This window comes from Papio anubis, chromosome 7, assembly GCF_008728515.1.
Source record: "Papio anubis isolate 15944 chromosome 7, Panubis1.0, whole genome shotgun sequence".
Lineage (NCBI taxonomy): Eukaryota > Metazoa > Chordata > Mammalia > Primates > Cercopithecidae > Papio > Papio anubis.
In genome coordinates this window covers 14,144,041-14,156,417 of record NC_044982.1, presented here as the reverse complement: position 1 = coordinate 14,156,417, position 12,377 = coordinate 14,144,041, and the positions used below count along the sequence as shown (strand labels likewise).

Sequence of the window (12,377 nt, the reverse complement as noted above, 5' to 3'; positions counted from 1 at the left end):
AGCCAGCGTGTGCGGAGATCACGTGGTGAGGGAGGAAGCAAGAGAGACGGGGAGAAGTACCAGGCTCTTTTGAAAACCACCTTAGGAAACATTGCCGTGTGACATTAACAAGTCCACTTCCCTTCCTGGGTGGAGAACAGCTGAACCACATAGTACCCGGACCCTTATCCAGCTGTAGAAATTCTATAGTGGTTGCTCCTGGAAAGAACATTCCTGTTGCTGAGTCTTCCAGGCATATTTCCTTTTTCATGGCACTGAATCTCTTTTGGAAGGTACGGAAAGAAAGATAGGATTTTAAACTCCTTCTCATGCTAGTTAAGTCAGTGACTTAATCTAATTATTTTTACTCCTGTTTGGGATACGAGGGTGATGGTAGAAAATCTTAGATGTTCCAATGGTTGCCCATGAAAGGCATAAAATTTTTAGCAAAGTTATTTTAAACTGTACAATTGGGGGGAAAATCACAATTTTTTTCCTTTTGGTTTCTGGCACTGGGATGGTTTCTAAAACATATACCTTATATAAGTTGAAACAATAAAAATTCGAGGCTATTTAAATTACATCCCAGCTTTCCAGTCTGGTTTTCATCGTTTCAGAATAAACGTCAAGGCTTAGAAGGTGGGGTTATTTTTAACAAGGGTAGAAAGCAAAGAGAGAGTGGCATGTTTTAAGGCAGTTTTTTTTTTTTTTCCTTTAAAAAAAATTCAATTCACAGTTTACATTCCCTAAAGAGAATTGACTAATTGAAAGGTTTAAGAAAAACGAGCGGCTCACAGAAAGCACATCTCTGTCAAAAATGATCTGCCTGGTAAGACTAGGTGTGCAGCATCCAAGAAGCAGTTTGGGAAGACAGGGGCTGAGGAGGCAGGGCCAGTACACCGTCTCCTGGGGAGCCATCCGGGCAGAGGTCACACTCGGGGCTCCTGAGTTTCTGTCAGAAGGGAGGGGCCCGATGTACATTCACTCCATAGGCGTTTCATGAACACCTACTTTGTGCCAGGTTTGTGCCAGGACCTGGCAGCACAGGCATGACCAGTGTGGCCGGAGTAGAGTGGACACCACGGGGAAGGTGGCATGAGTGAGGCTGGAAGGGTTGGCAGGGCCAGACGGTGCAGGGCCTGGAAGGCCAAAATGCAGTCTTTGACATTTATCCTAAGTGCTTGTTGAAAAGCTTGTCTGGCTGCCCTGTGGAAAACAGGAAGGAGCAGATTGAGAGAGGACCTGGGGGCACCGGTTAGGGGGACAGTGCAGTGGTCCAGCAAGAGAGGATGGGGGCAGAGGGACTCAAGAGCAGATCAGGGTAGGATTGCCAGGGCTTGTGCAGAATTGGCTGAAAAGGACGTGGGTGTATCGGTGAGTGTTCCCTGCAGGAAATAGAAGCCACGTTTAATATTTTCAACAGGAAGGAATTTAATTCAGGGAATGAGATGCTTACAAAATTACAGGGAAGGCTGAAGGAGCAGTGCTACAGTCTGCATGTTTGTATGTCCCCAGCATTACGTGGAAACCTAATTTCCAAGGTGATGTATTAGGAGGCGGGGACTTTGGAGGTGACTGGGTCATGGGGGTGGAGTCTTCATGGTTGGGCTTAGTGTCCTTATAAAAGAGACCGCAGAGAGCTACCTGGTCCCTTCCACCATGTGAGGATGCAGAGAGAAGGCACCACGTATGAACCAGGACACTGGCCCTCACCAGACACCGAATCTGCCAGTGCCTTCATCTTGGACCCTGCAGCCTCCAGAACTGTGATAAATAAATTTCTGTTGTTTTTAAGCTACCCCAGTTTATGATATTTTGTTATAGCAGAGTCTGAATGAACTGAGACAAGTGGGAAACGAAACGATCTAGTGTTCAGTAACTTCCTGTGCAGGAATAAGGACATCATTGCCAGGACAGCCTGTTGATGCTTAGGTCTCTGTAACCTTGGTTGCCAGTGGAAGTGGCAGCAGGAAGAACGCACTGCCTCTTTTCTGCCCTCTGAGTCCTCTAGGTTGGCAGAACCTACTTCACACCCTGAACCCTAGCTGCAAGGGAGCTAGGCTTCTCAGAACAGGAAGTAGGACTGGGCTGTGTGATCCTGTAGCACAGCCTGTGCACCCATATCTAGGGTCCCTGCGGGGAAGGTTCATGAAAGGAAATAGAAAAGGACATTGAGTGCCTATTGGCCTGTCTACCTATCACAACATATGCGGAAGGAGGCGGTATCAAGGACAACGGCAGGATTTGTTTTATGCAGACTCGGATGGATGGGAGGCCACGCACTGAGGCCAAGTTGAAGGTGTTTATAGGATGGCCGAGGAGTGATGTCCTGTTGTCTGCTGGGCATGTTAGGTTTTGAGCTCAGGAAAGATTGAAATTTGGGAGCTGGATGTGGAGATTAAAAAGTCAAAGGCAGGGAATGGTCACATGGGCAGAAGAGGGCCCAGGGTGAAGCCCCAAGACCACCAGCGTTCAGGAGACCTCGGGGGCAGGGGACCCTCTAGCGGAGACTGAGGTGAGTGAGGAGAGGTGAGGCCAAGGAAGCTAAGCAAGAAAGTTCCCAAAAGGTGGGATCACCCAACAATATGGACGAATCTTAAACCATTTTGTTAAGTGAAAGAAGCCAGACTAAGAAGGCTGCATATTACATGATTCCATCCATATGGTGCTCTGGAAAAGGCAAATGGGGAAAAGGGAATGTCAGTGGTATGGCGCACCAGATAGGGGTGTGTGTCCACTGGCAGTGGAGGTTACAGAGACCTAAGTGTCGAGAGGCTGTCCTGGCAATCGCGTCCACTTCCTTATTTCTGCACAAGACGTGATTGGATTTGATTATTCCATTTCCCATGTGTCTCAGTCCATTCAGGCTCCTATAACAAAACATGGTAAACTGGGAAGCTTAAACAACCAGGAGTGGGGGTGCGGGGAGGGGTGACTACAAAAAGCCAGCACAAGAGAATTTTAGGGGTGATGGAACTCTTCTGTCTGATGTATGGTGGTAGATACACAACTGTAGGCGTTTCTCAAAACCCATTGAACTTCACACCACGAAGAATGAATTTTAGTGTATGCAAGATAGATAAATAGATTGATCTGTTCATTTATGTACACATATGTCCATTCATATACAAATAGGAAGCAGTCACTTGTATTAAATGTTTCAAGATCAAGGAATATAAGTGACAGTTTTTCTCTGGATCCATTTAATAATGGCCTAGACCTCTGTATGGGTGAATTCTGGGCTGCAGGCAGAATTGACCTACAAAATCTAATGTATGTTTCAGAGCATGGCCTCTTGGCATGGCCCTTAGAGCTTCCAAGAACAGAGGGCCTACTCCTGGGATGGAGGAGACCTTAATCCTGAGATATGCATCTGTTGGGGGTAAAATACTCCAATAAAGAGAGCCTGGTATTAGTTGGGCTCCCAAGCTGGGTTCTTATCTGTGCCAGACTGTGTTGGTGTGACTGTAGGTGACTTTAGTCTCTCAGAGCCTCCACTTCCTCTCAATAAAATGAGAATAACGAGTTTCTCAGTATTGATTGCGAGCAGGCTTCAAGGCTTGATGTGGGCACCACCCTCTCCTGGGGCTGGCTGCACGTTCCCTAACAACTCCCCCAGGTCAGTGACTCCTGACTTACTCTACCCCGCACCATCGCAACAAGCTTCTCACTGTCTCTCGGTCGTTTGTTTACTTGTGCTACAGAGCAGGCACATCCATGAGGCTCCGTGCCTAATCCAGTGCCTGGCACAAAGTAAATGCTCAGGAAACATGCATCAATTCACATTCTTTCAGGATCAGGGCATTTCCCACCTCAATAACCTTCCACCTTCTGAGTAACTTTGCCTTTCCCTGAAAGTCGAGCCACCCTTTGAGAGGAAGAGCTGCCATGTCCGAGGGCGCTCAGGGTCCGTCAGGGTCTCATCCAGCCATTCCTAGACAGACCAGTGGCTACCAAGCGGGTACTCTGCACATGCTGTTGAATAAATCTATCCATTTTGAGAAGCAGGAGCAATGTTGATGAAAGTTTGGGTCCCGGAACGGGCAACACTAATTCAGAGTGTCACCCATGGAGCTTTTTGTGTGTAAAGAAAACAGCTCAGGTGTGCCTGGAGGCCTCCGAATGGTGGATTGTAGAGTGCTGAGGGCATTGGAGGTGCTTCTGTCCCCAAGGAGTTTGGAGTTTCCCCTCCAATGTTCAGGAAGGCAACCAGCAGGAAGGACCTCCTCCAGCTTCCCTGGGCCCTGCTCACAGTCGAGGATGGGTGCACAGGAGGGAGGCAGATGCCTGGGGCATGAGGACACCTGGCTGTGTCCAGGACCAAGAGTGATGGAAGCCACTTCTGGGCACCGAGGTCCAAAGGGGAGTGGGGAGCGGCTGCCTTCCCTCCTGTTCCCCTTTCCCTTCACCCCAGGGCAGCAGGGTGCTGGGATCATCCCTGGTTCCTTGAGCCCAGCTCCACCTACTGATATATCTCTCCCTTCCCTCCACCCTCCACCTCCAGATTTCTGCAGCTTAAAGGCTTAGGCGTGACCTCAAAAGCCATGTGTATGTTCCCTGCTGATCCCTCCCTCCTCCCTGGTGGGGATTTGAGCGGACAGAGCAGGTTCAGCCCCCTCAGACACGCAAGCATCACGCCCTTGAACGTGGCCCAGTGGCTCCTGATCCCAGGAAGCCCATGGGAGGAGAAGGAAGGCTTCCTCAGGAACCTGGGATTACACTGCTCCAGGCTTCAGATTCTCGTGTGGCCCAAATCATCTCTTACTTTCTTGTTCTCTTGCTCTTTCTCTCTTTTTGCAAGAAGCCTTTGTCTTCTGTTTAGCTTTCATACACCAAGGCTGTGTGTTCTGTGGAGGCGGGACAGAATGGATGTCAAGGAATGACTCTGTAAGTTAATGATGCTGAGTGACTGGCAGCCTGGCTGAGCTCAGTAGTATCACTTCTTACGGCCCAGTTTCTGCTGTGATCTGCATGCCTAGGTGAGGAAACAGCCCCCGAGGTGTTAGCCAACTTGCCCAGGTCCCACAGGTCATCAGGAGCAGAGGCACTTCCTGAAACCTAAGTCTATCGGCTACTAGAGACAGTGCACGGACCAGCTGTGTGGGACGTCTGCAGTTCCAAGTTGTTGCTGTCAGTGACAAGGGTGGGAGGCCACAGAGTCCTGGTCTATACCCACCCCCTTCACCATGCCAGTGTCTAGAGGATTTTAATCCTGAACTGTGGAGCAGACTGATCCCAGCTATCAGCAGACAGCTGGGGAGGATGGGGTGGATATCTGCCTGCTCGCAGCCTTTGATGTCCCCACCAGGGCATGCCACACATAAGGATGACTGATTCATCACCATAGAAGTCATTTGTTCTCCTCCACAGCGCCCCAGCATGCACACAGGGGTGCAAAGCAAAGCATGAGGCTGAACAAGTAGAAGTAGCATCAGATTGTCACTGAAGAGATAGAGGGTCAGAGAGGTTTCATGATGTGACCAGGGTCACACAAGCTCATGCGTAGTCAAGCTAGGACTCCAGTCGACAGTGTGGTGTGATTTCCACTCGGCCAGACCGTCTCATTGTTAGAGGTGGGGCTTAGCCTTGGACGAGGAACATCAGGTCCCACTGTGAGTGCTGGCATAGATGCCTGGGTGCTTTGAGCTGCTTACTTCCCTCTCTAAGCCTCATCTGAAAACAGGAACGTTGATGGCCCTAGTGCCTGCCTTGTGGGTTCAAGATGTGCCAGGAAGATGTGGATGAGTACAGAGGATGGTGGGGCACAGGCAGCCGGGAACTCTGCCAGTGACCACTGTCTTTGCTGGCAAAATTAAAGCCATAGATGCCATTCATTCTCCTTCGCAGCCCTCCAGGATACGCATGGGTGTGAGGCTGAGTAGAAGTCTGTTCCTACCAAGGGCAAAGTCATTTAGACTCCCCTCCCTGCTGGAGGCCAGGTGATATGTCCCCCGCAGCAGAAAGATGACATGACATTATTGTAATTTTCAAAACTTCTCATTTTTCGGCCGGGCGCGGTGGCTCAAGCCTGTAATCCCAGCACTTTGGGAGGCCGAGGCGGGCGGATCACGAGGTCAGGAGATCGAGACCATCCTGGCTAATATGGTGAAACCCTGTCTCTACTAAAAATACAAAAAACTAGCCGGGCGTGGTGGCGGGCACCTGTAGTCCCAGCTACTGGGAGGCTGAGGCAGGAGAATGGCGTGAACCTGGGAGGCGGAGCTTGGAGTGAGCCGAAATCGCGCTACTGCACTCCAGCCTGGGTGACACAGCGCGAGACTCCGTCTCAAAAAAAAAAAAAAAAAAAAAAAAAAACTTCTCATTTTTCAAAAATTTTTAAAGATGTTATTCTAATTCCCAGGATTGGATAAATCAATCAGCTCTCAAAACCCTGCTTTGGAGAATCAGGAAATGTCTCGAATTTTCATGGCAGAAATGTCTATTGATCTGCATTGAAATATCCTAGCAGCTGCATTTCTCCTGGAAGTAAGATCTTGGCCTCAAGAATGCCAAGTCTCTGCCTATATAATTCTCCATCTCTGAGCTGACAAACCTTGAAACCAGTCCGTGCCCTTGAACCGACAGCAGCAGCTCTATTAAAGAAGTTTGATTAGGAAAAAAGAGAGAGATGTGAGGGAAGTGAAAGAATCTGTTTTTCATTAAATGCTGCTTGTTTCAAAGTGGGAACATTTTCTGGGCGTCTGGGGAGCTGATGTTTTCTGTGGCTTGCCGGGAGAATCAGATCTTAAAAATCAGAAAAGTTTCCACATAAAGGAGAAAGCATCATTTTCAGAGCTTAGGGCCTAATTATATTTGCAGAGAAGGGATTTCTGTCCTGGAAGTTTATTTAACAAGCATTTATCAAGCACCCACAATGAACCAGGTGTCATTCCAGGTATTTAAGGGGTTTACAAGGGTAATAAAAGTATTCTAATAAGATGAGATGATACATATTGTTATTTTTGTTAATATTTTAACCTTTGTTTATTCAGTCGATTGCTAAGGTTGATTGAGAACTTACTGTGTGCCAGGCCTAGCCTAGGTACTGAGGGTGCAATGGTGACCAGGGAAGTGTGGATCCCTGCCTTCCAGAAGCTTCCAGTTAAGCTGGTGTGGTGAGAGTGGGTGGAGATCTGGGAGTGCCCTAAACAGGATCTGTGACAATGGAATTCATTCATGTATACGTCCATTCATGGGCGTGCTTATCCACTGATGATTTTGAACGTGTCAGTGGCAGGTGAGAAGGGATTATTTCTCTATTACTGAGCAGATGAGTTGTCAAAGCTGCCTGGGGGTGCAGGAATGATGCTCAAACCCCAAGCATTTGATTTGGACTTTTTCTACATCTTGGCTGTTATCAGCAATATGGCTATGAACATTGATGTGTAAGTTTTAGTGTGGACATATGCTTGCATTTCTCTTGGGTCTATACTTGCGAGTGGAATTGCTGAGTCATATGGTCTATGCTTAATCTTTTGAGGGACTGCTAGACTGTCTCCCAGGCTGTAGCATTTTACATTTCCACCAGCAGTGTTTGAGATTCCAGTACCTCCATATCCCTGTCAACACTTAACTACTATCTGTTCTGGGTTCTAGCCATCGTACATGTGTGAAGTGTTTCATACTGTTTTTTAAAATGCAAGACATATCTAAAACATGATCTACTCTAAGGGGCTGGAATATCTTTGCATAATCCAGTATCCAGCAACTATTTCCTGAGAGCACTGGTCTGCCCCTGGACTGAGAAATGGCTGACCTTCTTGCTGATCAGTCCAAAGCCAGGTGGGCTCTGCCATTCTTTAATGAACTCCCAGATGTCAAGTGAGGTTTGTCAGGAGGCCCACAGATAACTAACACTGCCATCTCTTCCTGTCTTCCAGCAATTCACGAGTTCCCCGCAGACCTGTTCTCCAATAAGGAGCGACAGCACGGAGCCGTCCTGCTGCACATCCTTGGTGTAAGTGGTCCTCCCAGAGTGGTCACAAAACTTCTAGCACGTGAAGCCTCTCTGCACAGCAGGGCAGAGCCGTGGCATGTCTGAGATCTGTTATTCTTGTAACAGCCCAGTGAGGAGAGTGGAGACTGGGCACGTTTCACTCACAAAGAAATGGTGACTTAAATGTATTAGGTGACTTACCCAGTGTCACACAGCTAGTGGCCCCAGAGCCAATACAGGAATGGAAGTCTTTCCTGTACCCCATTTTCTGCTTTTGTAAAACAGGGATGATGGTACCTATTACAGAGGATGAATATGAGTGAATACGGGTCAAGGGCATCAGCGTTGTGTGGCACATGATAACTCCTACAAATGCTTGCTGTCCTGATTCCCATGATGACCCCTAAATTTTAGTACCTTTACATCACTATGCAGACAGTCCCCAAGTTAGGATGGTTCCACTTACTATTTTTCAGTGTTACGACGTTGCAAAAGTGAGACATATTCAGTATCACTGTTCTGGAAGTATAAAGAAACTATACTGTGAATTTTGAAGTTTTATCTTTTTCTGGGCCAGTGATACTCTCTCCTCATGCTGGGCAGTAGCACCAGTTGCAGCTCCCAGTCAGTCACGTGGGCATGAGCATAAACAAGCAACCAGTACTTTACAGGGTACTGTGTTGCCAGATGAATTTGCCCAGCTGTAGGCTAATTAAGTATTCTGAGAACGTTTAAGGTAGGCTAGGCTAAGCGATGATGTTCAGTAGGTTAATTGGGTTAAATGCATTTTCCACTTATTTATTTATTTATTTATTTATTTATTTATTTATTTATTTTTGAGATGGAGTCTTGCTCTGTCGCCCAGGCTGGAGTGCAGTGGCGCGATCTTGGCTCACTGCAACCTCTGCCTCCTGGGTTCAAACGATTCTCCTGCCTCAGTCTCCCAAGTAGCTGGGATTACAGGCATGTGCCACCACACCCAGTTAATTTTTGTATGTTTAGTAGAGAAGGGGTTTAACCATGTTGGCCAGGCTGGCCTCGAACTGATCTCGGGTGATCCACCTGCCTCGGCCTCCCAAAGTGCTGGGACAACAGGTGTGAGCCACTGCCCCCAGCCCATTTAAAGTATTTTAAACTTAAAATGGGCTTATCAAGCTATAACCTCATTGTAAGTCTAGGAGCATCTGTAGTTTAAAACTTTGGTGTACTTCTCAAACTTCCCTCTATATTCAGATGGACCTTGATGACAAATGGCGGAAGAGGGGTTAGTAGTAATTGGAAAAGAAATAGGGGTTCACACCTAAGTTACAAGTTTGTAACTCTCTGTGCTGGAGTAGGCAAACTACAACCCTTGCCAAGTCTGGCTCAATGCCTGTTTTTGTAAATAAAGTTTTATTGGAACACAGACATTCCTATTCATTTCTATATTATCTTCTATAATATAATAATAAGTGCTATTTTTGCACTTCAGAGGCAGAGCTGAGTACATGCATCAGAGACAACCTGACCCACAAAGTCAAACATATTTTTTATCTGCCCCTTTACAGAAAAGGTTTGCTGACTCTGTTGTGTGGTATGGAGAAACGTAGCTGGTCAAGGTTTGCTTCTCTGCTTTGGATCAACCACAGCAAATTTTCCTCCTGATCAGCTTCCCTGACCATCCAGCACCATCTGCTTGTATATTTAAACCCAACCAAGTATTATTCTTTGCAAGAGATCATTAAGAAAGTGAAATCTGGAATTCCCACATAGATAGTAACAACCAGAAAATAATGAATGGGTAAAGTTTTAATTAAGAGGGTAAGCCATTCATGAAAATGAAGACTAGAATGAGGGCTATTGGCACATTTTGAGCAACAGACCTGTTTATTATTTCTATAATAAAGTTATTATCTTTCTAGTTTCTCTGGCTTTACACTCCCTCCCCTTTCACTAAGGGACTGTGGATGTGGCTAATTGGTCCCATAGTTCTGTGGTCCTGCCTCGTGAAAGTCTTGGCATAGCTGAAATAAAACCTCAGGTTTCTGCTGAACCTGAGTGCACCTTGTGAATTTCACAGGAACCCTTTAGAGGAGGGGTTACCAAGCTATGGCTGGAGAGCCAAATCCAGCTCACCAACTGTTTTTTTTTTTAAATAAATAAATAAAGAGAAGAGGTTTAACTGACTCACAGTTCCACAGGGATGGGGAGGCCTCAGGAAACTTACAATTATGGTGGAAGGGGAGGAGGCACATTTTACGTGGTGGCAGGGAAGAGAGAGCGTGCAAGAGCAGGGAAAACTGCCTTACAAAACCATCAGATCTCGTGAGAACTCACTCACTATCACGAGAACAGCATGAGAAAATCACCCCCATACCACCAATGGTTTTTATAAATAAAGTTTTATTGGAACACTGCCACACCCATTCTATGGCTTGTTCTTGTTTCACAACAGCAGAATAGTTGTGGAAGTGACTATTTGGCCAGCAAAGCCTAAAATATTACTATCTGACCCTTTACAGAAAAAGTTTGCTGACCTCTTGTTTTTTCTTTTTTTGATTTGAATGGGTAGATGAATGCTGACCTCTTCTTTAGAGCACAAAAAGGACCTAGCTTAGGGGCTGGTTTTGCCTGCAGTGCTCCGTGACCCAAGAGATGGAAATCGGGGCTCTATCTTGGCTCATCTTCTCCCCTCATTGTTTCTCAGGGCTCAGAAGAGAAAGGGGCCTTTTGGCCTCTCGGGAGGTGATGTTGGTGGGGATTGCTGTAAGTGAATTCAAGTCAGAATCCTAAGCTTTGTAGCAGGGTCTCCCCCACCAGCCTTCTCCCCTTTACCCACACCCCTGCTATTTGTTTCTTTTTACTCCTCTTCCCCAAAATGTTGACAATGAGTCAAATCCAGTAGACACATGCCTCAGATGCCCTGGATGCAGCTAATGTATCTTCTACTTTTTTAATCCCAATGAATGAATGGTGAAATTGATGAGTATCACACTGTTTTAGCTGAAGTAGCCCAGCCTTTCTCTTTTGCAAACAGGACATCCATAACACTTTTTCTTTTTTTTTTTTTTTATTTTTTTATTTTTTTTATTTTTTATTTTTTATTTTTTTTAATTTATTTATTATTATTATACTTTAAGTTGTAGGGTACATGTGCATAACGTGCAGGTTTGTTACATATGTATACTTGTGCCATGTTAGTCTGCTGCACCCATCAACTCGTCATTTACATCAGGTATAACTCCCAATGCAATCCCTCCCCCCTCCCCCCTCCCCATGATAGGCCCCGGTGTGTGATGTTCCCCTTCCTGAGTCCAAGTGATCTCGTTGTTCAGTTCCCACCTATGAGTGAGAACATGCGGTGTTTGGTTTTCTGTTCTTGTGATAGTTTGCTAAGAATGATGGTTTCCAGCTGAACACTTTTTCTTTGAAGAAAGAAATGGCTTTCCCCAGTGCTTAGAGCAAAACCCATGTCTTCTCCATGGGTCCTGGTCCTGGCCTCTCCCTCCAACCTCACATTCTCCATTTTCCACTGTCTCTATTCTATCTGTTGTTCCTCAAATGCTATCAAACACACTCCTACCTCAGGGCTTTTGCACTGCTGTTTCCTGGTAGATATTTTACTGGCCAGTGTGCTGCTTTGTTCCCCACTAAGGTAAGGTATGGGAGAGGGTTTTCCTGGCTTCCTCACCACTGTATCTCTGATCCCCTTGGTAGTTCCTGGCACATAGGATGAGCTCAGTGAAGCTGTGCTGGCTGCTGAGCAGAGGGATGGGCCAGAGAGAGATTCCAGATATAAAACCATTTTAAAACTGCTGATCTGTGCGTACTTCATCATGAGACAGATGCTGAAACCAAAACCTAGAAACGTTTCTTATCCAAAGTCACTTGGCAAGTCAGTTCCAGAACCAGCCTTAGAATCTGGGTTCTTTGCTCCATGAACTTCCAAATGTCAATGGCCTGTGTGTTTTAATGGTGCCAACATTATTAAGTAGCATCCCAGGAAATGCTGGATCTCAAGTTGCCATTTGTTTTGTCAGGGGATAGGCAGTCACTTTAGTGCCTTCCCTAAAAATAAAGGGTGCAAATCAGGATTGTTATTATTATTTTAAATTCTTAAAATGGTGGTTCTGAGTGCTTTCCTTTTTGGCCATTAGAGTTAAATCTTGCCTGTTGAGGGCAGACTCTGGTGCTGAGAGAGAGAGCTGCTGCTTTAAGAAGAGATGCTTGAGAGAGTAGAAAAAAATTGTTTTTCCTGTTCTCAAACTTGCTCACCACCTTCTGCTTCAACAAACACACAACAAAATGCGTGTGGGTTTTTTCCCCACATGCCAAGAATTCAGCAGACACCAGTTGGGTGTCCTCTAACTCAATTCAGTTCTGACACTGTACCTAGAGACAGTGGCAGCTCCCACCCGCCAAGGGCTCAGTCCCACAAGACTGCTTCTTCTTTAGACAGCAGATGCAACCCTCAAGTTGTTTT

General features: G+C 46.3%; 1 protein-coding gene and 1 long non-coding RNA gene across 4 annotated transcripts in view; one reads left to right on the top strand and one right to left on the bottom strand.

Moving 5' to 3' along the window:
• Positions 1-12,377, top strand: part of SLC24A4 (solute carrier family 24 member 4) — a 172,798-nt gene that overhangs the window by 103,032 nt on the left and 57,389 nt on the right. For all 3 annotated transcript variants that reach the window (XM_009212151.4, XM_009212152.4, XM_003902180.5), the window contains exon 3: positions 7,860-7,936. In XM_009212151.4, the coding sequence (XP_009210415.1) occupies positions 7,860-7,936 (77 nt within the window). The remainder of the gene's footprint in view (positions 1-7,859; positions 7,937-12,377) is intronic.
• The window catches only part of LOC110743822, a 31,303-nt gene that overhangs the window by 6,450 nt on the left and 12,476 nt on the right, over positions 1-12,377 (bottom strand). The window lies entirely within an intron of this gene.